Here is a 26,223-nt window from a genome sequence, read left to right on the forward strand (position 1 = left end):
TGAGGAAGATCACTTTATGGAAGAGGAAGATGAACTGGCTTCAGTCTTGAAACCACAAATGGCCTCTTCAAAGTCGCCTTTTAGCAGTCCTTAAAAAATAAGCTTATTTCTCTGTTCACTGAGTGTCTTGGTGGAGGAACCATGGCATATACTTTAATAATAAGCCAAAGCTCGAGAGCAGTCATACGCATCTGACACATGAAGTGGCAAACTAGATCTGAGGTAATTTAGAGAACAGCATTATGGGTAAGGCCTGGCTCGAGAGTTTAGAAGGCGTGAGCTGAAATAAACAATCGAGGTGGTTCCGAGGCTCGAAACCGAACCCACAGTCAAGGATTACACGAAGACTGACAACATCAGATCTGAATTTATTTAAAGAAACTAGAAAGATGGAAATTAAATCACCATCTCTGAAAAATGGTCAATATCATCACAGTGAAATACTGCAGTAGTGTTTAAGAAATCAAAACACAAATTAGAACAGTTTTCAAAGCTTTACTTCTCTTTTTTTCCCCCCATTTCAGATTAAAAGGGAACACAGGTCAGTTCCATGACAGAGAGAGCTAAAGCTCTGACTTTGGCCAGTGGTCAACTGGTGCACTAGGCAAAAAGGCCTCACAGCACCCCCCCCCACACACACACACACACACACACACACACACAAACGAACCAGTGATCCTGGTCTACCTACACCATCCAGATTACTTTTTTTCTTTATTTTTCTCACAGTTTGTCTTACTTTTCAGTTTTTCCTGTATTCATTCAACACATTTTAAAGAAACCATTTCTTTACTACAAAAAAATAGACAAAAACTGGAGAAATGGCTCTGCCAGAGCGACACCTTAGGTAACTACCTAGTTATGCCTAAGGCCAGCTATGACTTTGATTCACACATTCGGAATAGACTATTAACTAATCTCCTGGAGGAGCCAGTGAGGAGGAGTGTAGTGGTGACAAGTGCTGCCAGTTCAGTCATGTTAGAGAGAGGGAGGTGGACTGACTGACAGAACTGTACCAAACGGAAGCACAGGCAGGATACATATACAATATAAGAAGTGGTCATGGCATATGCATATACATCACTAAGTAAAAGTCTGTGCATATGCAGAAGCACAGAAGCACATGTCAAGACTAGTTCACCTCAGCTGGGAGCATGCAGGATCCACAAAGGGATGGGTTAGGTTTATTACAATATTCCTCACTAGTGATCTGGGTTTACATTAACTTGTCTAATGTTAACTGCCTGGCCTTGGGACAATTAGGATCCCCCCTCATACTCTGACAACCCAGGTGGGGTTGGGGGTGAATTCAGACCTACATAACACTGACCCTAGGGCAATACCTTAATGCTTGCAATGAGAAAAAAAGGATAGGGTGCAGAACTACATCACTTTCATGTCTGATTAGATGATGGCCTGTCTCTGTGCAAAAACAGGGGACTTGCAGTCCGCAGGCAGAATGGAAAACGTATATAAAAATGGATACTCAGAATTCAGTCATCACACTATCAGGAGACAATCAGCAATCAAATAAAAGTTTTCTGTAAAATGCATTCTTCATTCAGTGACTATTTATGCCAAAATTTAAAATATAAAGACTATTACTCAATGTTCATTCCTGCCACAATCTTAAGAGCTTCACCTTCTCTTTTAAAGTCCAAGCCTTTTATTTATTATAATAGCCAAAAAAAGCCTGATGTATTATTTTGTAAAATTGTTTACTTGGATTCAGTCATTTTGTTTTTATTGATGTCACTTATTTAGATGTGATAGCAGTTTTAACAAAGATATGTTGTAATTAGGGTACCACTGTCAGATGTTCTAATTGTGTTACTTTATAAACGGTCCCCTTTTAAGGAATTCAGGTAAGAATCTTGATTTGTGACCACTTTCCTCATATTCTGGACACGTACTGTGCTGTTGAGTCCTTGAATAAGACTCGCCATTTAGCGAAAACATAACTTAAGAAGTCCTGCAGCTGTATATCATAAGCATAGAACAAAGCATCGTATATATGTGTACAGTAAAGATACAGAACCAGGAAAATGCACATTTATTTATATATTTTATTTAACATTTGTTGACCAGGAAAGTCTGACTAGGACAGAGCCTATTTTCAGCAGAGACATGGAGCGAAATGCTCCAGACGCATGTCTTTGGAATCCTTTACATGCATAAGTTAAGGAACAGAAGTTTTAAATAGCAATTCAGGGAACATTTTCAAACTTTACTTTTCATTCATAATTATGTATTCATGCAAACAGTCCTTTTAGCTGAAAAACAAACCTTAACAGTATTTATAAGCTAAAATATTTCATACCTTTCGTCTCACTTTCACTGTCTAGGACAGTTTGAAATGCATCTGGTGCCAGAAGTTGCCCAGCTTGTACTAACAATGGCCGTTTCCTTCTCACGTGGTCATTCTCAGTTCCTTTTCTGCACTGCAATTCAGAAAACATTTCAGTACTTCAAACCCTTCAGTATCACTAAAGAGGATGGAAACTGGTCATTCTGCAGTAAAGCAACCATTACTGATACCATTTTTTTATCCCTACTTCAACCTTTCTTTTTTTATTTTTCAAGTTGGAAATGTACAGTTCTGCAAGGATAAGCAGCCAAAACTAAAGCTCCGTATTTCAGTAACTCGTACAGAACATGAAAGAATCATGCAAGACAATTATACATATATAAGGTAGATTAGGTAGCAGGAAATTAGAAGTTATGTACTCACCATAACGTTCTATCTGAGTAGGTGTATTCATTTGTCTGCAACCTGTGGGGTTATGGATCCGATATCGGATCCGAACCGGCATGGTTTACCAGCTATGGATCCGAGCTCTCAGCTCCTCCCCTCACCCATAATGCCCTGCTCTACCTACATGACCTCAGATCGAGTTTGCCAACAGCATGAACACCCTAAAAAGGGTAACACATCATATGCAGGAAACTGAAAAGGCCAGGGGGATTGGAGGGCGGGATGGTTGCAGACAAATGAATACACCTACTCAGATGGAACGTTATGGTGAGTACATAACTTCTAAATCTGAAGTAGGAGATTCATTTGTCTGCAACCTGTGGGACAGAGTCCCCAGCTACCTAAATCTTGGGCGGACATCATGGAAGGATATTCCGGAGCACCGCGGAGCCAAAGGATGCTCTACCCCTATATGTAAGATCCAACTTGTAGTGGGAAATAAAGGTATGAGATGAAGCCCAAGTGGCTGCTGCACAAATATCATCTAGAGGAATCCTAGCCTTAAAGGCGGCCAAGGTAGAGACTGACCGGGTTGAATGGGCATGTACACCCTCCAGTGCGGGCCTTCCAGAAGCTGGATAAGCCAATAATATACATTGTGAAATCCAGCGAGATAATGAGACTTTAGAAATTGGCTTGCCCAAATTAAATTTAGCAAAGGAAATGAACAAGTGGTCGGATTGCCTATGACCAGCCGTCCTGTTTAGATAAAATCTAAGTTGCCTGTGAACATCTAAGGAATGAAGCTTATATTCACCCTTGTTTTGATATTTAGGAAAGAAAACAGGGAGGTTACTGGATTGATTAATGTTAGCTTCAGAAGCTACCTTAGGAAGAAAGGACGGGTTGGTCCTGAGGTAAACACGGTCCGGATGAAAGACCAAGTAAGGAGGCTTAGCTGATAATGCTTGAAGCTCTGAGACTCTCTTGGCCGAGGTAATAGCTACTAAAAAGGCAGTCTTGAAAGATAAGAATTTCAGATCTACCGTAGCCGCCGGTTCGAAAGGGGGGGCGGTCAAGGCCTGGAGGACTAAGGAAAGATCCCAAGGAGGAACCACTTGCTTTACAGGGGGCCTGAGAAGGAAAGTACCTTTTAGGAAAATCTTACACAATTTGGCTGACATCAGTGGACTGGAGTCATGACCAATATGATAATGAGAAATTGCCACAAGTTGTACTTTGACCGTGGAACTGCTGGCACCATCATTAAAGAGAGTGGTTAAGAAGTCAAGCACCAAAGGGAGAGGAACTGTAAAGGGGTTTAGGCCTTGCCGCTCCGCCCACAAGGAGAACCGTTTCCACTTACTGCGGTAGATTTTCCTAGTGGATGGCTTATGAGCTGCCACCAGGATGGCCTTAACAGGGGACGAAATACCGGGAGTCCTGATCAGGAGTGGAACTGGAGCAGCCAAGCTGTCAGCTTCAGGTTGTCCAGGTTCGGTGGAGATAAGCGGGATGGATGAGATCTTAGATCCGGAATGGGATCTAGAATCCAAGGAGGATTCACTAAGTGAGACCTTAGGAAAGGGAACCAGATCTGTCGAGGCCAAAATGGAGCAATGAGAATCATTCTGCACCCCAACCGAGAGGCTTTCTGAAGAACTTGGAGCATCAGAGGCAAGGGGGGATAAGCATACAGAAGACCGGGTGGCCAAGCATGCACCAGAGCGTCTCTTGGGGCACCTCCGGGAGGAGGTATTAGAGTGAAAAAACTGTCGCACTTGGTGTTTGAGGGAGACGCAAAAAGATCGCAACAAGGAGTTCCCCACTATGCGAAGATGCGTTCCGCTACCTGAGTATTGAGAGACCACTCGTAAGGGGTGAGAATGGTGCGACTGAGTTTGTCCGCCAGGATGTTGGACCGACCCGGAATATGCGTTGCTATGAGAAAGCGGTTGGTGGAGATTGCCCATTCCCACACTCTCATGGCTTCTCGACAAAGAGGGTAAGACCTGGTTCCTCCTTGTTTGTTGATATACCAGACAACAGACATGTTGTCCGACTGAATCACAATTGTTCCCAAGGGAAGAAAGGCCTGAAGTGCTAGCAACGCTAAGAGCACTGCTCTCATCTCTAGAACACTGATATGCAGTGAGGTCTCTGAATCGTTCCACGTGCCTTGGACCGTCCGGCCTGCAAAATGCCCCCCCCACCCGAGGCGGGAGGCGTCCGTGGTCACCGTGGTGAGAGGGGGAGAGGCACAAAAAGGGCGTCCTCCGTGGAGATCTGGAGAGTGTAGCCACCACAGGAGGGACCGCTTGCAAGCCTTGCTGATTGCAATGGGATGATGCATAGGAAGAGCAAGATACGACCACTGAACTAGGAGTGTCCATTGGAGGATGCACATATTGAACCTGGCGAGAGGAAGAAGTGCTATCGCTGCCGCTATGGACCCTAGGGCCCTCAGGACCAACTCCGCAGGAACTGAGCTTGACTGGAGAATGGCCCGCACCTGGAGCTGCAGGTTTTGAACTCTGTCCGCAGTGAGGAAGGCTCTCAATCTCCTCGTGTCTAACCTGGCACCTATAAAATCTATGAACTGTGTGGGTGCTAGGTTGGATTTTTTTGTGTTTATCGTGACGCCCAGACGAGGAGCAAGATGGAGAAAGGAGTCTCGCGCCAAGAGAAGTAGATGCCTTGTTGGGGCGGTGAGAAGCCAGTCGTCCAGGTAGGGAAAGACCTGCACCCCCTGAAGCCTCAGGTGGGCCGCTACCACTGCTAATACTTTGGTGAACACCCTGGGGGCTGTGGTGAGACCAAAGGGAAGGATCCGGAATTGGTAGTGACTGCTCCCAGCCGGAAGCGGAGAAAAGTACAGTTTTGTACCTACCATAAATGTAGATGTTCGAAGATCCACATTGCTGCAGTCCGCTGACAACATGCCCTGCAAAACAGCAGTGGCAGAACCAGCCCTGGATTTAGAGTAAAGTGGGGTGATAAATGCTAGAGAGTATGCACTGAACTCCAAGTAGCTGCCGGAATGAGGCCTAATCCCAGCTGGAACCTCCTGCCATGATGGGGAATAAATCTAAAGTGTGCAAAATCTTTGCATAAAAGGTAGGTAAATGAATAGTTTGGTTTAAAGCCACACTAGAAACCACCTTAGGCATAAAGGAAGGATTAGTACGTAATGATACCCCTATCTATGGAAAATCTGCCAAAAAGCAGTCTTCCATGATAAATATTTCAACTCAGAAGTAGCTTGCAGGCTCAAAAAGTTGTGAGTTGTTTCAACACAAAAAAAAAATCCCAATCCCAAGAGGTAGGAGAGCTCTTTGGGGTTATATTTTGCCCCTCTAAAAAGAAAAAATTAGGCTCAGAAACATCAAAATCTTTTGCTGCACTATGGTTCAAAACAGAATATGCCAGGCTGTCAGGTGCAGAGTGAAGTGTTTGACAGCAAATGGCTGTTTAAAATCATCCTTGGCTTGTCCTGTCTGATCTTTAGAAGTAGGATGAAACCTTTTGTGCAAAACTTTGGCAGCTGATGGTTTAGTGGAGCAACACATCTGCTAAGGAGTTCTGTGCTCCTGGCAGAAACCTTGCCTGAGATTGAGCTGTAAAACTGAGAGCAGTCTCCCAAAATCATTGCTGCTGCCATAGAGGATAAAGAGAAATCTCTCCTTGAAAAATTCCTTTTGGATGCAAGGTATTATTTGAATGACAGTGTCCAGATCCTGGCAGTGCTGTGTCCATACATTTTGAGATGTCAGCACAGACTGATGAGATAGTTGATTTTGTTTGTCCAGGGTTAGAAAGGCCACCTGGGATCCGGTATTCAGTCTCACCCCCAGAGAGCACATGTCCTGCATCTTAGCACTGCTATCACATTTTAACCTGAAGAAAGCTATCACTGGAGCCAGAACCTTAGTCTGATAGGAACATGAAGGTAAGCCTCCTTGAGATCCAAAGTACCATCCAATGATCTTTGCCCAGCAGAGGTAAAAGCTGCTGTAACGCCAACATTTGAACTTGGGAATGTCCAGATAAGTGTTGAGGATAGATAATTGGTACTATTCTGGCATAGGGACCGCTGTATGGCCCTATTTGGAGAAACTTGCTTGTGAGCCATTCTTTGTTGAGGAGGAATGTCTGGCATGCCTTTGAAAGGAGGCAAGGATCTGTCTTGGGTAATTAAAAGTGCCAACCTTCCAGACTGTGCAGGAGAACTTCTGCCCCTAGACTGGGAATCACAATTTCTACTAAACTTTGGAGGCTGGACCTGCAAAAATCTTTAACAGTCTGCATAGACTTAGCCTTGTCTTCCATTTTCTTTAAAAACTGCTCAACAGGAGGACCAAACAACACACAGATTGTAAAAGGAAGGATCTAATCCTTGTTTTAACATGTTCAGGCAAATTTTGATTACTGCCAGAGCATCAACCTTAGACTTCAATTGTGAAGGGAGATAGTTTGGAATTTCAACATGTGAAACCAATTCAAAGCCCTCATAGCAAGAGTGAAGAAGAAGAAACTTCTAAACTCCCATCCATCTATCCAAGGCCCCTCTTTGTCTGCAGGAAAACAAAAATTCCTAAGCCCTTTCCTGAATCAGAGAAGTCCTGACCTTCCCACTTAAAATGCTCCCTCATGGAATGCCTCTGGAGGATCATCCACATCAGAATCAGAATAATCTTCTGCCATTTTAAGCAAAGCCCCCTCAGCTGCCTCCTGAGAGGCCACATAGGTCTCACCCTATAATTACACCGCTTCCCAGAGACTAACCTTGCACAATCACCTTTACTTTATATAGCTTATATTAAATAGCACACAAGAGCCAGCCAACAACGCCGCTCAGGCCCCCCTAAGCAAGCAATACACAAGGTGATATAACTTATCGATCTATCATTTCACAGAAAAACACATTTGAACCTGAAACTTCAAACTTGAAAACTGATGTCAGTCAAATGCTGTAAGGACTGCAGCAATGTGAGATGAAGAACATCCTCCTGGAGCGCCTGTCCATCAGAATATGGTAGTATGCATCCTTGAGGTCTATGGAGCACATCTAGTGATTTTCTCCCAGGAGGGGGAGAATAGACTGCAATGTAACCATTCAGAATTTCTCCTTGGGAACTGCCAGGTTCAAGAGTGAAAGGTCTAAAATTGGTCTTAGATCCCCCGTCTTTTTTGGCACTAAAAAGAACCTGGAGTAGAACCCTGATCCAATCTGGTCTGGGGGGATGGGCTGGATGGCTCTTTTCTTTAGCAGATGGCCAATTTCTGCCAAAGCGGCCTCCCGCTGACCGGGTGGGACGTCGGGGAGGAACTTCAATTTTGGCATGTGACGAAACGGGATACGGTATCCTCTGGATATGATCTGGAGGACCCAGCGGTCTGATGTTATGGACTCCCATGCCGCTAGGTGCTCCGAAAAACGTCCCCCGACTGCCTCCAGAGTGGAGCAGCCGGGCAACCCTTCAGGGCTGCTGCGCGGGCCGTTCAGATAAGGGTTCTCAGGACCCGAAGTTCCTGGGAGCCCCTCTGCCCCTAGGGCGGCGTCCTCCCTGTCCTCCTCTCCAACGGAAGGACTGGTTGTCCGGAGCAGGCTGGGATTGCTGCAACTTCCGGAACCACATCTTCTTCTGACCCTTTTGGTTCCTAGAATAGGGCCTCTGGGGTACAGAGAAGCGGATTCCGACGGCAGACAGCGTCTTCCCGTCCTTCTCGCTCTGGGTCAAAGTGTCACGAACAGTTTTGCCAAAGAGGGCAGAACCATCGAACGGGGCGTTCGCAAATGACGCCTTGAAAGGCTCCGTAAAATCGCAATGACGGAGCCAGGCCTGACGTCTGGTAACTAGGCCTGCCCTGCGGCTCTAGCGGCACCTTCCGTAGCATGGGACAGTAGCCGCATAGAGGTATTAGTGACGGACCTGAGAGTGGCCATACGGGTGGAGTGCAGCACTTTGTCCTCCTCTGACATGGACTCTGGGGGGGATGCAGCGTATTCTTTTATAAGGTCGCGCTGCATCCTAATCACATGTGCCAGATAGTTCAGCGCCCTCACTGAGACGGTCGCTGAACTAAACATCCGCTTCCCCAAGCGGTCCATCATCCGAGACTCCTTGCTCGGGGGATGGACTGAGGGACTCTCCTGAGCAAGTTCCCTCTTGGTGGCAGCCACCGTCAACATGGCATCTACCGGAGGCCCCTTACTCCAATGGGCACGGTCAGCCGGGGGACTGAGAATATGGTCGGGCCTTTTTGGGATTGGCTCCACGGTGTCCGGATCCTTCCACGCCCTGGTGGTAATGAGGTCCACCAGGGGGTCGGCAGGAGGGGACACCCAAGAGGTAGACGGGCCCGCTTCAAATGCCTCCAAGAACACGGACTCGTCCGAGGAAGACTTGGGGGCAGACCACCTCCCCCCTTATGCGGAGCATTTCCATGATGTCTCCAAATGAGACATCCTCAGGGGGTGATCTTGGGGAGCCTTCCCCTTCCTCCAAGTCCATGTCTTCTGTGAGGGACTCGGGGGAGTCAATGTGCCTCCTTTTGCACGTATGCTTGCGGGGAACATCCTCCGGGGGGCTGTCAGAGGACTCCTCGCAAACAGTGACCTGTTCCAAGGGAACAGCTTGGGGCAATGGAGCGGGCTGTCCCAAGGGCAGGATGGTGGAAGCCTGACCCAGTACAGATGGAGCGCGTGACGGAGCCGAAGCAAGTGCCGGGGGTCCGGAGACCCTCAACAGGGCCCTCTCCACTACATCAAACGCTGAAGGGGAGCCGACCTCGACCAATGGATCTGACAATCGGCTCCCCCTTGGATCCGAGGAGTAGATCGAAGCCGGCGCCGAAGCGCTCGGATCCGAAGGGACAGTGCGCTCCGACACAGACGGCGCCGAAGGAGCACTGATCCCCCCGGATCTGAAGCTCGAATCCAGGCTCCGAGAGGTCAGATCCGAAGCACTCGAGGGCAGGGTCGGATCCGAAGTACCAAGTACTATTGGCGCCGACCCACCCCCGGCTCCGAAGCTGCTCGGCTCCAACTGCTCCGAACCCAGGTAGCGGGTCGGAGAAGGAGCAATTGGCTTAAAGAAAGGGGTCGAGCTCCCCCCCAGAGGGGGGGGGGGGGAGGCAAGAGCACTCCCATCTGCATCTGGGCCTGGATGAACCTTCTCATCATCCGGTCCAGATCAGCGTCTGACAAGCTATAGGTTGATCTCAACGAGGCTACCGAGGTAGGCCTTGAGTGCCTCCTAGATAGCCTCGACGGAGATCGGGTCTCCTCCTCCTCAGGTCCCGGTGAAAAGCACACGGGTGACCGGAGCCGAGGAGGGGGAGAACCAGCAGACAAGGAGGCCAGAGGAGAAGCCCGTTTGGCGGGCGGGGCCGAAACAGAGGTCTCGGCCCGCCACTTATGGTGCTTCTCCCTCTGGTCCTTCTTTCTAGCTTCCCTTTCCTCCGAACCACTACAGGGAGGTTGAGTCCCAGGAGGAGGAGAGGGAGCCAGAGAGGAGGTAACTGTCGAAACGGCTCCCCCCGAAGGAGCGGAGGCCGGAGCCGAATCCGGGGGCAAAAGTCCCGCCAGGACAAGCTTGGACCTCTGCTCCTTCAATGCCCTGGGGTTGAACCCTGCACAAATGGAACATCCAGAAGTGAGGTGTTCAACCCCAAGGCATCGAACGCACCGAGTGTGGCCATCAGCAGGGGAAAGCTTATGGCCACACTCGGAGCACTTAGAGAAAACAGCTTTGGGTTGTTCTGACATCCCCAAAAAATAACAGGTTACTTAAACTAACGGTAGAAAGTAAAAGTAACTACACACACACACACAACAGGCCCAAACACACACTACGCTACCAGCGAGGGGAGGGAAACTAAGTAAAAATAATATAACGCACTAACAAGTATAACTATGTAAAAGGGAAACCTAAACATTCACTCAATTTTCACAAAAAATATTAAATTTTACTAGAATAAAACTTGAAAAAATTCACTTAGCTGAAGAGCTCAAGAACACTAATCTGGTCACCAGCGCGGCAAACTAGATCTGAGGTCATGTAGGGAGAGCAGGGCATTATGGGTGAGGGGAGGAGCTGAGAGCTCGGATCCATAGCTGGTAAACCATGCCGGTTCAGATCCGATATCGGATCCATAACCCCACAGGTTGCAGACAAATGAATCTCCTACTTCAGATGCAACAGTAAACCAGTGCTCATCCTGAAACAAAAAGATTCCAAAACAACCATCAGTTCATTCCGGAAGGTAATGGGAAGGGGGAAGGAGGGTGGGTAGTTGAGGAATAACAAAAATGGACAACACAGAGTGCGTAACTTAAGTATCGTACTTCCTCAACATACGGGACAGAGTCCTCAGCTACATGAATCTTGGGTGGCCCCCGTGGAATGATATTCCAGAGAAATGCGAACCAAAAGCAGCTCTACATTAGACCAGGTGGCTGCTGTGCAAATGTCATCAATGGAAGTTCTAGACCAGAAAGCAGAAATGGCCATACATCTGGTCGAATGTACCTTAGGAGGCTTTGATAGAGAGAGACCTTGCAGAGTGTATACAAAGGAAGTAAAATCAGTAATCCATTTGGCCAGGGTAAATTTAGAAACTAGTGAAACCAGTCTGTCCAGTGAAAATGAAACAAACTGGCTTGTTTTCATGAAATCCTTTGTAATGTATAAATAGAAACACAATTGTCTATCTACATTTAAAAGATGCAGCATGCACTTCCCCTTTTTGATAAATTAGGAAAGAAGACAGGCAGATGAACTGTTTGACTGATATTTGATTCAGAGTCTTACTTCTGGTAGGAAAGATGGATTGGTTTGTAAAGGGGATTTGGAAGTTCAGAAATGCTGTTTTCCAAGACAAAAATTTTAAATCAGTTTTGGCTACAGGTTCAAAAGATTGTTGTGTCAACCCCTGAAGTACGACTGTCAAATCCCAGGGAGGTGACGGATCTTTCACTGGAGGCTTGAGTAAGAAGGTGCCTTTTAGAAAAGCCTTGCATAACTTGGAAGAACCTAAAGAAGCGTTCTTTCCTGAATGAAAACTTAATATGGCTGCTAGCTGTACTTTGTGGAAAAACTAGCACCCTCCTGAAAAAGAGAAGCTAAAAACTCCAAGACCGAAGAAATAATAGCAGTAAAAGGGTTAATAACACTAAACAACTTACAATAAAGTAGGAACAAAGCCTGGCCTAAATGGCGAATGACTTAAGACTCACTTGACCACCTCAATTACAAACAAAAAAGAAACTTGACTAAAATAGCTATCATACAAGATAAAAAAAACTTTTACACCCAATTACAGAGTTCCTCCCAACAACAACCACAAAAATTCTGGAATTCTATTAACAAACTACTTTCCCCCGGCAAAGTGGAAACTCCCAGTCCACTAGGCTCCCACCCCGACTCTCCCTTGCATACTGCAAATGCTTTCAATAACTTCTTTACTTCTACAATACTTAATCTAGCCAACCAACAAAGCCCTGACTCTGCTCTACTAGGTAACCAGAACTGCACCCCACCATTTCATCTTAAACCCATACCCACCTCCTATATTCTTAACCTACTTCAAGAACTTAAACCTTCTACACCCTCAGCCGACAAAATCCCAAGCAGAATATCTCCAGCTAGGAGCTAAAGCTATTGCCTACCCAATCTCTATACTAATTAACAGAACCATAAAAGAAAGTACTATACCTTCACTCTGGAAAATCTCCCACATCATCCCACTCTTTAAAGGGGGTGATTCTTTTGAATACTCTAACGACCGCCCTATTGTGCTGCTATCTCCTATAGCAAAAATAATGGAGAAATGCATCCACAAACAGCTACTTAATCACCTCCTATACAATAATCTCCTAGCAAACTGCCAACATGGATTTCGTCCCTACCATAGCACCACCACAGCCTTACTAACCTTTATTGACTCCATTAATAATAACCAAAACAACAATCTTCTTTCATCAGCCTTCTTTGTAGATCTGTCAAAAGCTTTTGACATGGTGAATCACCAACTACTCTTTCATTGCTTAAAATCTCTTTCTTTTGATAGCACTGCTCTAAACTGGTTTACTTCTTATCTTCAAAATAGGAAACAAGCAGTGCTATGGAACAACAGTCTCTCGGAGCTTCTTCCTACCTCTCTAGGTGTCCCTCAGGGCTCCATCCTAGGTCCTCTTTTATTTTCCATCTTTATTAACGACCTACACCTTTGCCACACCTCTAACTACTTGTATTCAATACGCGGATGATACCACCATCATTTGTTCTGCCTCCAACCAAAATGACTTACATGACCTCACCCAAAAAATTTTTACTACCATAGAGCAATGGTTCTCTAATCACTGTCTCCTCCTAAACCCTAAGAAAACTAAACTTCTCCTCTTCTTACCTACACACCAATCCCCCTCTATTAACTTCTCTCTTACTTCAAACAATGGCACCCTTATCTCCCCTGACAAAACAACCAAACTCTTAGGCATAACTATTGACAACCAACTTAAATTTGACTTTCATATTAACTCAACCATAAAAGCAACTAATAGAAATTTAGGTTCTCTTTACAGAATCAAATCATTCTTAACTCCAGAAGCTAGAACTACCATAGCCAGAACACATCTTATCTCTACACTACTATATGCTTCCCCTATATATACTAACCTTTCCAAATATAACATCAATAAGCTTACATCAACCTACAATAACATTGCCAGATTTGCCACTGCCTCCCCATATAAAACACATCACTGCAGAAATCTCCACCTCCTAGGATGGCTAGAGCTACCCTACCTGATTCAATACTATCAACTCTCTATAGCCCATAAAGCCCTTCACCACCCTGATTATACACCTATGCTCTCCACCCTTATTAAGCCTTACAACAACCTAAAAAACCTTCGCTCATCTAGTAAACTACTGATTCAAACCTCTCTATCTAAGAACACTGCAGGTAACTCCATATTTTCCAACTCAGTTGGTAAAATATGGAATCAACTTCCTCCTGACCTGACAACCCAAACCTCCATCTCACTGTTTAAAACTAAACTAAAACACTACCTTTCCAACCACTGGCTATGCTCATGCAACTACCCAACCTGATCTTTCTGCTCCTCACTACTCTTGCATACATCTTTCTTTCTCCCAGCTCTAAGCTATTCTACTAAGAAATGCTCTCTCTAATCTTGTAACCTTACCCTACTCCATATTCTACTGCTTACTTTTAAACATCCTAGTGTATCCTGTCTTATTCTACTAGTGTAGCCTGTCTTATTCTACCCTTTCCAATACTCAAGTAAAAGCTCTACCTCCTATTATCTTTATGTACTTTCCTCATACTGTCATTAAAATGCCCAAAGTATGTTCTGTGCTTGAAAATTTTTTACTGTGTACATATTTTTCATGCTTTAATTTTTGATTTGTGTATTTACTTTTCTTCTCATGCGTGTAACACCTTATGTATTTTGTAAAGACTGTTTGATTATCATGCTGTTAGATAGCGGAGCTTTTCTCCTCGGGCCTCCACTGAAAATGGACATGTATCCAGTTGGACTAGCTCGGTTAACAAATGTAAAATAAATAAATAAATAAATAAATAAATAAAATAATTTACTTTTTAAGGGCCCAAATTGAGACTATTTCCATTTACTCCTGTAAATCTTCCTAGCAAAATCTTTCTGAAAAGATAAAAGTATATGATAACCCAGGAAGGAAAGCCTGGGCTGTTTAGCTATTAAATGAACTGGAGAAACCATGCGGTTAGTTTGAGGCCTGGAATATTGGGGTGCCTCATTCCTGAGGGATGTGAGACAAGGTCTGGACTGAGGTCAGTATCCATGGAGGATAATGAAGGTGAAACCAAAGGAAGAGGAACCACACCTGGTGAGGCCAAAAGGGGGCATTGAGAATAACTGAGCTCTTCAACTGGCTGGCTTTTTGGAAGAATTTTGGAATTAGAGGTACCAGGGATAGGAGTAAAGAAGGCTAGAGGGGCAAACGTGGACTACAGCATCTCTTTTTGCCCCCTGAGGAAAGATTAGGGCAAACTACATGCTGCACTTGTTGTGGGGAGTTGCAAAGAGATCACAGCAAGGTTGGCCCCAACTACAGAAAATCGTCTCTGCCACTGACTGATTAAGAGATTACCCATGAAGCATCAGTATGGACCTGCTGAGTTTGTCTGCTAGTACTCTGGATTTCCCCAGAATGTGCACTGTCACTAGAAAGCAGTTGGAGGAGATCACACACTGCCACACTCTCATATCTTCTTGACAGAGGGGGGTAAGATCAGATTCCCCATTGTTTGCTGATGTACCAGACCACAGACATGTTGTCGGTTTGAATCCCAATAGTTCCCAGAGGAAGAAAATCTTGAAATGCCTGCAGTGTTAGTAGGAATGCTCTCATGTCTAGGACACTGATGTGTGAATTGGCTCTTGGGGGACCATGTGCCTTGGACCATCCTTCCCAAGAAATGCCCTCAACCCCAACTGGGAGGCCTCAGAGGTCACCATGGCCACTGGAGGCACAGAATGAAAGGAGAGCCCAGGTAAATGTCTTCCAAACGGATCCACTAACGAAGATGTTTTCTGCATACCCAAGTGAGTTTGACTGGGAAGGATAGAAAACGTTGTAGAACAGACCACTTAACAGCTAGAGGCCCATTGGAGAACAAGCATATAGAAACATGCTAATGGAACTAAGATAACAGCCGCTGCCATCGAACCTAGAACACAAAGGATAAATCTAGCTGAGGGAGCAAGACGAACAAGGATTTGTTGAACATGAAACTTGTCTATCTATATGATGAGCAGGCAGAGAAGCAATCTGACTCGCTGTGTTCAGCTGGGCACCGATGAACTCCAGGCTCTGTACAGGTTGTAATGTGGATTTGGAGATGCTGACTGTAATGTGTAGTGTTTGACAAAGCTGGAACAAATAATCCCTGGACTGCTCTAGGAGATGCCTAGTTCTGGTGGTGAGGAGCCAGTCATCTAAATATGGAAACCCTTGAGATTCTAGCAGTCTCAGGTGAGCTGCTATCACTGCCATACACTTGGTACACACCCTGGGGGGCTGTGGTGAGACCAAAGGGCAAGGCTGTGAACTGATAGTGGCTGGCTCCTAACCAAAAGCACATACATCTTAGGAACCATCTGTTTATTTTGATGTGATAGTACTCATCCTGAAGACTGATAGAGCAAATCCAATCATCTTTGTGCAAAAAAGGGCAGGATGGACTGAAACATGAGCATTCTAAATGTTGATTTCCTCACGGGCTGGTTCAGGCTGCTTAGATTCAAAGTTGGTCTCAGGTCCCCTGTGGTCTTTGGCGCTAAAAAGAACCTTGAGTAAGTTCTGAATCATCTACTGTCTGGCAGGACCTCCTGGATGAGACTCTCTTGTCCAGCAACTTCTGAATCTTGAGCTTCTCTCAGACTGGGTGGGACATCAGGAAGCTTTCTTCTTTTGTTTGGGGGAGTCTGGAAAAATGGTATGAAATAAACTCTGGATATTTGTTTTTAGCACCCAAGAATCTTTTGCTGTAACAGCCCAGGTGTTTAGGTGCAAGGATAAGCACACCCCAATTGCTAGTCTGGCAACATTTAAGGATCACTGAAAGGGTCTATCCAGAAAAAAAATCTTGGAAACCCTCAGGCTCTCTCTGCCATGAGGATGGCATCTTCCATTCGTATTCCCCCCTCTGCCCACAGTGGTACTGTCCCCATGTGTGTCCTGGAAAGAACCCTGGGAATTCCAAAACATTTTCTTCCCCCCTCTTTGAGTCTGGGTGATGGATCTTTGAGGGGGTAGAAAAGGGAATCCCTATGACAGACAGCATCTTTCCTTCCTGTTCAATGTGGAAAAGCACTTCTTTAACAGAAGGACCAAACAAGGATCTTCCATCAAAAGCAGCACTGATGAAAGAAGACTCAAAAGTCTCCTCAAGGTCACATAACTGCATCCAGACATGTCTTCGTATGGCAATGCCTGAATCTGCAGCCTGTGAGGTACCCAGTGCAACATGGGATATCAATCTCATGGATACAGTGGAAATGGATAAGAGTGGCTGTTTGTGAAGATGATCTTTTGTAGTCATCCACAGACATGGACTCTGAGAGGGATTTGGAGAGCACCTTGGTCAGATCCCTTTGCAACCTTTTAATGTGTACCAAATAATTCAGGTACCTCAAGGCAAAGGATGCTGAAGGAAATCTGCAGTTTCCAGATCTATCCAACTCCATCAATGCTCTATTAGGGGGATGCACAAAGGAGCTCTGATCAGCTTGCTCCTTTTTTGCGGCTGCTGCCACAACCATAGCACAAACAGGGACGTCCTTTGCTACAATAGGGTCTGTCTTTTGGGTGTGATAAAATCTTGTCTTGGTGATGGGGGATTAGTTTGACAGAGTCTGGACTCTAGGTCAATAAGCTCATCAGCCCAGGGGAATCACTCAAGAAGTAGATGGGCCAGAACCAAAAGATCCAAAAATACTGACTCCTCTGGGGAAGGAGTATCTGGGGAAGGAGTATCTGACGACCAACCATCTTTCTGCTTAAGGATCTCAAAAATTTCTCTGAATGAGATGTCACCAGGTTGTGATCTGGGGTCCCTTCCCCTTCACTGCAGTCATTATCCTGTGTGAGATAGTCTGATGGGAAATCTGTGTGTCTTCTTTTGCACCTTCTCTAACGGGGAACCACCTCAGTGGGATGCTCTGGGGAGGTGTCCAAAGAAAAGGGAAGTTCTTCAAAGGAAACCATCTGGATCCAAGCAAGGGATAGGGTTCAGGTCTCTTGGACGACAGAAAACCCTCTCCAACAACTTGAAGGCAAAGTCATGGCCAGTCGCACTGGAGCACAAACCTCCAAAGCAAACAAGCCCCGAACCCATCCCGAGCCATGCCTCAAACTGGAGCCGGACCTCAAGCTATCAAGCACCAAAGCTCCAAGGGACAAGAATGGGTCCAACAGCATTAGAGTAGATCCCATTCCCCTCAGATCCAACACTGATGCTTTGGTTCCAGGACTCATCCTGATCCAATGGGATAGGAACAGAACCAATCAGGAAAACTGTTGGAGTTCAAGACATACCCTCTTCGGCTCCGACACTGATTCTCTCAGGACTTTTGGATCCCAGGGCTCCAAAGCCATGTGATGGATTAAAGAAGGTGATATTACTATATGGGAAGTAGAAGGAGGGTTTCTGGATCCGATGGGAGATGGAGCCGGAAAAACCCACATCTGTATCTGGAGCTCTGAAGAATTTCCTCCTCATTCTATTGACTTCAGCCTCAGAGAGACTTTGAGAACCTGACAGACAAAGTAGTGGATTGTGGCCTAGAGTGTTTCCTTGAGTGGCCTGCAGGAAGGGGGAATGGGGCTGAGGAGACACCAGGTCGATCATGAACTCAGCTGAGCAAGTTCTGAAAGTCTTTGAAGCACACAGGTTGGATCCAAGATTTTTGTATCCAACGGTTAATACACTTATCAGCTCTGAGGGCTTAGGGCCCAAAGTTTTCCTTTTTTGGATCTGAAGAAGTAGGATCTGAAGATCTTTGAATCTTCTGAGGAGGCTCCAAAGTCATAGAGGTAGGAGTCGTCTTTGGAAATTGTGGGGGTGGCCTCTTTTTAGGCTCTGATGGAGCTTTAAATTGTTTGCTGGGGGTTTGAGCCCCTGAGGCGGAAGAAGAGGTAGTAATCCCTTGAGGACCAACTTGTTCATTCTCTCTATGATCAAATGATTGACAAAGGCTTCTGAGAAAGAATCCACGTCCATGCAAGTTGAAGTCAAATGAGATCTGAGGTATTTAAGCTTAGCTGGGGCATTATGGGTAGAGGGAGCAGTTTGAAGAGTTGGAGCCATAAGTCTGAGATATGCAGTCAAATCTGTAACCTATACGTTGAGGAAGAATGAAAAGGAAAACATCAGATATGTATATGTATACTGTGGGCCAATCTGCTGTGGAGACCCCCAACGTCAGCAGCCGAAAGATGAAGTACTTATATATAGTGACTACAAATGCACCACAGAAGATACATGCAAATGGTGGTGTAATGATGCACAAATGAGACCAGATGGAGAAACAAGGTCCTGATGATATGCAAATGTATGGTGAACATAGCATTGATTCATATTTCTATGCTGGAAAAATTGCAAGCCAGTGTGCAGCTGACTATAAAACGTAAAGTACATCACAGACATCAAATGTTAAAGATAGTAAAAGAGCCAAAAGTAGAAGCATCAGTTGTACTTCAGGTATATGTACAATCACTTATTTATTTGACATATGTTAACTGAGTTAGTCCATCTTTTTTCATCGGAGGCCTGGGGAGAAAAGCTCCAAAGTACAAATTATACAATGCAGAAATACACATTTTAAACTTTACAAGTAATAATACGTCCCAATGGAAAAAGTCAGATGAAATCTGGTAACAAAGAAATGCTGATATTGGTAAATAATATGTCACAATTTCACTGACCAGGATGTAATAGATTTGTAGATAGCTACTAGACATTTGGTCTAGGCTGTCCACTGCATGCTCCACTGCACTCTGGTTAAGTGACTCATTCAGTGTGCCACAATGGGCAAATAGACCTAGAGGGAATAACGCCCTTGTCTACAGGAAGCAACATATCACTTACACTGCTTTTCCATTTTTGCTGGAAAAATACAGGTAAATTGCAAAATACGATGTGTCTGAGCATCAGAAAATCACATCATTTTAATGGAATCTGGCATTTCAGGCCAGACTGCTCATTAACTAAAAACAAAAGTTATACACTCACCATAACAATGCATCTGTGTTGCCTGTTTTCATCCTTCCTCAACCATTGGGTTTCATATCTGACCTCAGATTACACTTTCGCTACTTCTCAGACTTTGGATTCATCTCTGAATTCATAATCCCATCCATTCCCCATATTACATCAGACTGAGTTTGCCCCCTCAATTTCTGTATGTAGTAAATAATAAGAAAGGTATGTAGAAACAGACCTGGAAATACCTAGTAATGCTCTAGAAACAGGAATGAAAAATCATCTGAAGCTTAATAAAGAGGGCACACCTCCAGGTCATATCAGGAAGCCATGTATGCATCTTCCACAAATGGAAGGGGGAATGAAGGGAGGAATGTTGAGGAAAGATGAAAAAAGACAGCACAGATGCACTGCTAAGAGTAAATAACTTTTGTATCTGATGTCTTTTTCATCCATTCTTTAACCATTGGTATACAGTCACCAGCTAGTAGAAACCAGGGTGGTCTTCATGGAAGGATATTCAGAACAAAATGCTGCCCTATCCCTAGAAAAAATATCCAACTTGTAATGAGCAATGAAAGTATGGACCCTGGACCGAGTGGCAGCAGCACAAATGTCATCTATAGAATTTCTTGACAAGAAGGTGGAGGAAGTGGAAACTGACTTTGTGGAATCAGCTTGTGGTGGTCTTGATAAAGTCAACTCTTTGTTCTTATAAACATGAGAAATACAGTCAGTGAGCCATCCAGCTAAAATGATCTTAGACACAGAGTGCCTTTAAAAAGGAAATAAACTGATCAGATTTCCTGAATTTTTTTGTTCAATGGAGATAGAATCTAAATTGTCTGTACACATCCAGCAAATAAAGCATACATTCCTCTTTAATATAGATTTTGGAAAGAAAACTGTCAGATTAATGGACTGGTTAAGAGCAAATTATAATGCAGCCTTTGCAAGAAAGGAAGTGTTAGTGTGAATAGAAAATCTGTCTTTATGAAAGATAAGGTAAGGTAGCTGATAAGACAATGCCTGGAGTGCAGATGCTCACCTGGCTGATATAATAGTGACTACAAAAATGGCCTTCCAAAACAAGAATTTCAAATCCATTTTAGCCACGGGTTAAAAGAGAAACAAATTCATGGCCTAAAAAAATACTGTCAAATCCCAAGGAGGAGGAATAAGATTCTTGAAGAGTGGTCCGAGTAGAAATGTACCTTTGAAGAAAGCTTTGGATAGCCTGAAAGAGGCCAGATAAGAAGAATGGTCTTTGCATTTGAGGGTCAGTTGGCTGCAATTTCCCATTTTTACATTGGCAGTGTAATTCACCCCACTATGCAAAATGGAAGCCAGGAAATCTAGAACAGCTGGAATGGATGCTGAGAGCAGATCCAGGTTTCTCTGGCTGCCCCCCCCAAAAAAAACTTTTCCAAACTGTGTGTTCCCCCACTGAAGGGCTGACAGACCACTTGTGAGGCAGTAAAATGCATCTGCTTAGTCTGTCCACTAGAACGTTGGACTTCCACAGAATGCACAAGGCTAATAGAACATGACCAAAAGAGTTCTCCCAGTGCTATACCCTCACTGCGTCTCAACATAAGGGGGTAAGAGCAGGTTCCCCCTGCTTGCTAATGTAACAGACTACTGACATAAATTCTGTTTGTATGGCAATCACCCCTAGAAGGAGGGCATCCTGAAAAGCATCCAATCCTAGGACTGCTCTCTTCTCTATGATATTAATGTGAAGACTGGCCTCTAAGGAAGACCACGTGCCTTGAACTGTCTGTCCCAAATAGTTACCCCATCAACTTGGAAGTGTCAGTGATCACCATGGCCTTGGGCAGGGGTAGGACAAAGGGAAATCCTGAGAAACATCTGGAGTATGAATCCACCAGGTTATATGCTCCTTGCAAATCTTTGCGATTCAAAAGGGAAAATTCATCGGGTGTTGATTCACAGATAACTGCACTGTCAGTGTCCACTGATGTACTCTCATATAAAATCTTGCAGGGATAAAAGGGTTATGGAGGTCAATATGAAAAGCTGCAGAACCAACTGGGCTGGTGGTAAATGAAGGGACAATAAATGCACTGCCTAATGATGTAATGTGGAAAGTCTGGATTGAGGTAGTTTTGCAATTTTGGAAACCGTATCCAGGTGAGCACTGAACATGGGTAAGGGAAAAATTAGATTTGTTATAGTTGACTGTGATGCCCAGATGTAGACACATGCACTGCCACACATCAGAAGATGCCTGGGGGAGCTGTGAGGAGGCAGTTGTTGAGTTAAGGAAACACCTGGAATCCCAGCAATCGCAAGTGAGCTGCAACCACTACCATACATTTGATGAACACCCAGGTGGGTGTGGTGAGACCAAAAGGCAGGGTCAAAAATGAAAATGACTGGCTACAAGCCAGAAATAAAAGTATCTCTTGGACCATATATATGTTTTTATGTGATACTACACATCCTTGAGATCTACCAAACACATCTAATCATTCTTATGCAATTCAAGTCCAATATTGGCCTGAGGTCCTCAGTTTTCTTTGGCACTAAAAGAATCTCAAATAAATTCTGAACCCTTGCTGGCTCGATGGGACCTCTTGGATGACCCTTTTTGTTAGCAGGTTTTCAATTTTTAGGGCTGCATCTTTAATGTGATGGGGCGGCACATTGGGAATCGTCTTTAATATTTTGTGCAGATAATGGAAAAATGGAATATAGTAGCCTCTGGTGATGACTGTCTACATAACAGGAAAATTCCAACTCCAAGAACGTCAATACTTTATTACAGCAAAGCTTTCGGATATGAATCCTTCTTCAGTGCAATATATAATATGTAACATTCTTTCAGTTTTTAAAACAAGAGTAAAATCTTGTGAGCACAGCTAGCTAATCACATCATTTCTACAATAATTCAATTAACATTTTACCTTAGAAATATAGCAGTTCCTTAAAATGTTTCCTTAAAAAGTACTCAGCCATACTTTCAACCCAATTTAAAATATATACTTGAACTATATATTTAAATAATTATATCTAATAAAATATTTATTACAAAAAAAGTTTACATGTTCAAATTATTTGCACATATACAAGAAAAGAATATATACATATGTATATACACACATTTAAAATACAGAGTGCAGTTGCATTTGTCTAGTTGCCAAAACTGGCTTAATACTAACCATGTTATTCAACCCTGGTAATACATCTGTTTTCAGTCTTAAGATCCATGCATATTCTTTATTCTCCAGAAGGTTAACATCACCCCCTCTTACTAGCTTATCAACCATTTCTATCACCCTGAATTTAAAGGTGTGCTTAGTACCTTTCTCCAAAATATGGTTACTTAACACATTATGCTGCATTTGTCTACGTATCTCTGACTGCATTTGTCTACGTATCTCTGACTTATGTTCTAGTATTCTTTCCTTTAGTTTCCCATCCATAGATCTAAGTTGTGCTTGAAGATGGACAGAACAAACTCAGTTTTATGTGAAAAGGGAGTCTGTTCCACAGCATCAGTATCTTCTGTGAACTATACCTGTCCTTCCAAAACCATTCTGTTGATGTTGCAGTAAAGGTTTAGATCCCTAGACTGAGTATTTCTGATGCAGTCTGACTTGCTGATGGGCAGTAAATACATCAGTAATGGGTCAGACGATGCATTGTATGCCAGACACATGCCACCTCTTAGCAGCCTGTAGGATACAGGGCAAAAAGTTTCTTTTTATTGGCTGTTGCAACCACCACACCATGTACCGGGGAAGTCCTGCTTCGGTGAGCATGGTTAGCAACAAGGTATTTATCTGTCTTCCAAGGGATGGGTTCTGTAACATCCGATCCTTCCTAACCTAACAAAAAATGAGGTCTACTATTACATCTGCAAGGGGGACCACTCAGGACATAACGGAGTCTATTCCGAAAGCCTCAAGAAACACTGACACTTCTTGGGAGGAAGCTTTGAAAGACCAACTACCTTTCTGCCTCCAAAGCTCAAGAATCTCTCCAAATAAGACATAATCAAGGGATAATATGGAGGACTCCTCCCCTTCAATGAAGTCTGTGTTGTCTGTTAAGGATTCCTGTGGTAAATCAATGTGCCTACTCTTGCACATATGCTTCTGGGAAACATGATTGAGTACAATGCCCCATTCGGAATGTATCTGACCAGACACCTGTAGCTGCTGGAAAGGCCCCAAAAGTTCCTCACCAAAAGGATAAAGGGTCTCAAAAATATGTCTTATGCTGCCCGACTGAAAGAACTCCAGCTCTATTCAGTCGCATACTGCTTGCTCAGAGATGACCTGTGCCTGACATACAAGGCCATGTCAAACCCAGATTTGATGAACATGCTTCACCTCAAAAAATCTAGATCCCTCAGAACCACAAGGGCGGGAGACTTAAACCTTGACACGGTTATTAATAGAATGTGCTGGAGGGACAGATTCATCACCCAGAGACTCCCTATGCTGTGGAACAAAATCCCGGTACATGTGAGGCAGAGCACCTCGCTGGCCTTGTTCAAGAGGAATCTTGACCAATGGATGGGAGATCGCAGATATACCCCAGGGATTACTTCACTGTCACTGCTTGACAGAGGCACAGCAAAATAATAGTCATAGTTTTCTTCAAACTAAGGGGTGGCGAAAGCCACATAACTATGGGCTAGGCTTATAAATGCCCTTGGGCAGACAGCCTAGTATGAACCTATGAACCTATGAACTTCCACAAGGGGATGATCCGCTGAAGACTCGGAAGTCTGCCGGGAGTCCCGGATGAGGACTGTCGCAATTCTTGCATGTACTGACTGTCCTGATGGGACAAAATGAGCAAACCCAGGACAAACAGTTGTGAAGGGGGACAACCTGAGTGGAGCAAGGATGACCCATCTCTTGAAGTAGATAAAGCTCCCTCTTCTTCATCAAAGGCAGAAGCCAACTGAGAGCCCAAAACACCTGACCATGGCAGCTGAGGGGGTCCCTGTGACCCTCCCTCAAAGAAGAAGTCGGGGCCAAACAATCTAATGCCAAAGCCCTGGGGGAAAGGGACAGCTCCGACAACCTTGAAGTCAAAACAACAATCCTGGATATGCAGCTGAAACTATGACTTTCAGATCCCTCTGGCTCTGAAATTGTCGGTGCTGGTTGAACCAGAGAAGTTGTCACAGTCAACGAATGTCAATCTTTCAGATCCAGCATGTACAAACTCAGGAATCTGTGATCTCCAAAGTAGAGGGGTGGATCAGAGTAGGTGTAAAAAAGGCATGTAGAATGTGCAAAAATCAACACATAGCCAGAATAATGTCCAACTAAATTTGTGTCCTGAAGAATTTTCTCATCATTCTGTCCATATCAGCTTTGGACAAAGTCCTGGTAGACTTGGAGGATGGTGAGGTACTACAGATGGAGGTCTGAACTCCGCAGGGTGTGTCCTGTAAGAAGGGAGAATGCAACCTCAATGGTATCAGGTCAGAGGAAAATCTCAATTGTCTATGGCCAGGAGACTTCACTGAAGAGAATGTGAGAGAGGTGGAGAGATCTGAATGTTTAGAAACTTTTGCAGGTACAGCCAACCCCAGGGCCAAATGAGGACAGTGATTAGGGGAGAGCTTCCTCAACTCACTGGATTTTTCTGACCTTTTCCACCTTTCCCCCCTTAGATTTTTCCACTGGCTTCTTAATGGAGGGGGGAAGCTTCAGACACTGAACATGAAGATGAAGGCAGTAACTCTTACAGCACCAATTTGTTTCTGTGTTGGTTGAATCACGCACAGAGAGCACACTCAATTTCAAGATTCCCAGCTCCAAAACAGTACACACACATGCCAAATGGGCATCGGAGTTAGGGATATTGTACCCACAAGAACACTTCTTAAAGCTGGCAGTTTGGTCTGACATGACAACCCGGTACTAAAAGAGCAACAACCACCTCAAAAGGACAGAAGAAAATTAGAGAACGAGAACTATCACTAATGCCAATACTACTAATCCCTTAGTAGGAAAATAGACAGAAAAGGCTACAAAAGGAGGGAAAGGCATGAGGCCTACAAACTGCAACACACCCACAAACTAGGTGTTGGAAATAATGTACTATCAAAAACTTTTTTTTTTTTTTTTTTAAATAGGGGAGACAAGTCTAGAAGAAAAGGAGAGTGAAGACCCAAAATGAGCTGAATTGTGTCATGTCCACCACATCTAATTTCTGAAAAAAGCAAACGAGACTAAAAGTAATAAGGGGTTTGCAGGGGATTATGGGTAAGGGGAGGAGCTTGAGCTAAGGATACAAAGTCTTATCAGTGGCCAAGGTTGGATCCATAACCTAATCTTTGATCATGTGCTGCTTCTCATATTTACTACTTATAGGTTCATAGGTTCATACTAGGCTATCTGCCCAAGGGCATTTATAAGCCTAGTCCATAGTTATGTGGCTTTCGCCACCCCTTTAGTTTGAATAAAAACTATGCCTATCATTTTTCTGTGCCTCTGTCAAGCAGTGACACTGAAGTAATCCCTGGGGTATATCTTGTTCTCATATTTACTACTTGTAATGTTGTTATTGTTCTCATATTTACTACTTATAATGTTATTGTTCTCATATTTACTACTTATAATGTTGTTACTGTTCTCATATTTACTACTTATAATGTTACTGTTCTCATATTTACTACTTGTAATGTTATTGTTCTCATATTTACTACTTGCAATGTTGTTATTGTTCTCATATTTACTACTTATAATGTTGTTATT

At 44.1% G+C, this 26,223-nt stretch overlaps 1 protein-coding gene across 1 annotated transcript in view; it reads right to left on the reverse strand.

Annotated features, from left to right (window-relative positions):
- Nucleotides 1–26,223, reverse strand: part of CFAP46 (cilia and flagella associated protein 46) — a 3,596,153-nt gene that overhangs the window by 2,844,276 nt on the left and 725,654 nt on the right. The window contains exon 14 of the mRNA XM_044056880.1: nt 2,321–2,441. Within this exon, the coding sequence (XP_043912815.1) occupies nt 2,321–2,441 (121 nt within the window). The remainder of the gene's footprint in view (nt 1–2,320; nt 2,442–26,223) is intronic.

This window comes from Protopterus annectens, chromosome 14.part0 (assembly GCF_019279795.1).
Source record: "Protopterus annectens isolate FY-2018-M chromosome 14.part0, PAN1.0, whole genome shotgun sequence".
Lineage (NCBI taxonomy): Eukaryota > Metazoa > Chordata > Ceratodontiformes > Protopteridae > Protopterus > Protopterus annectens.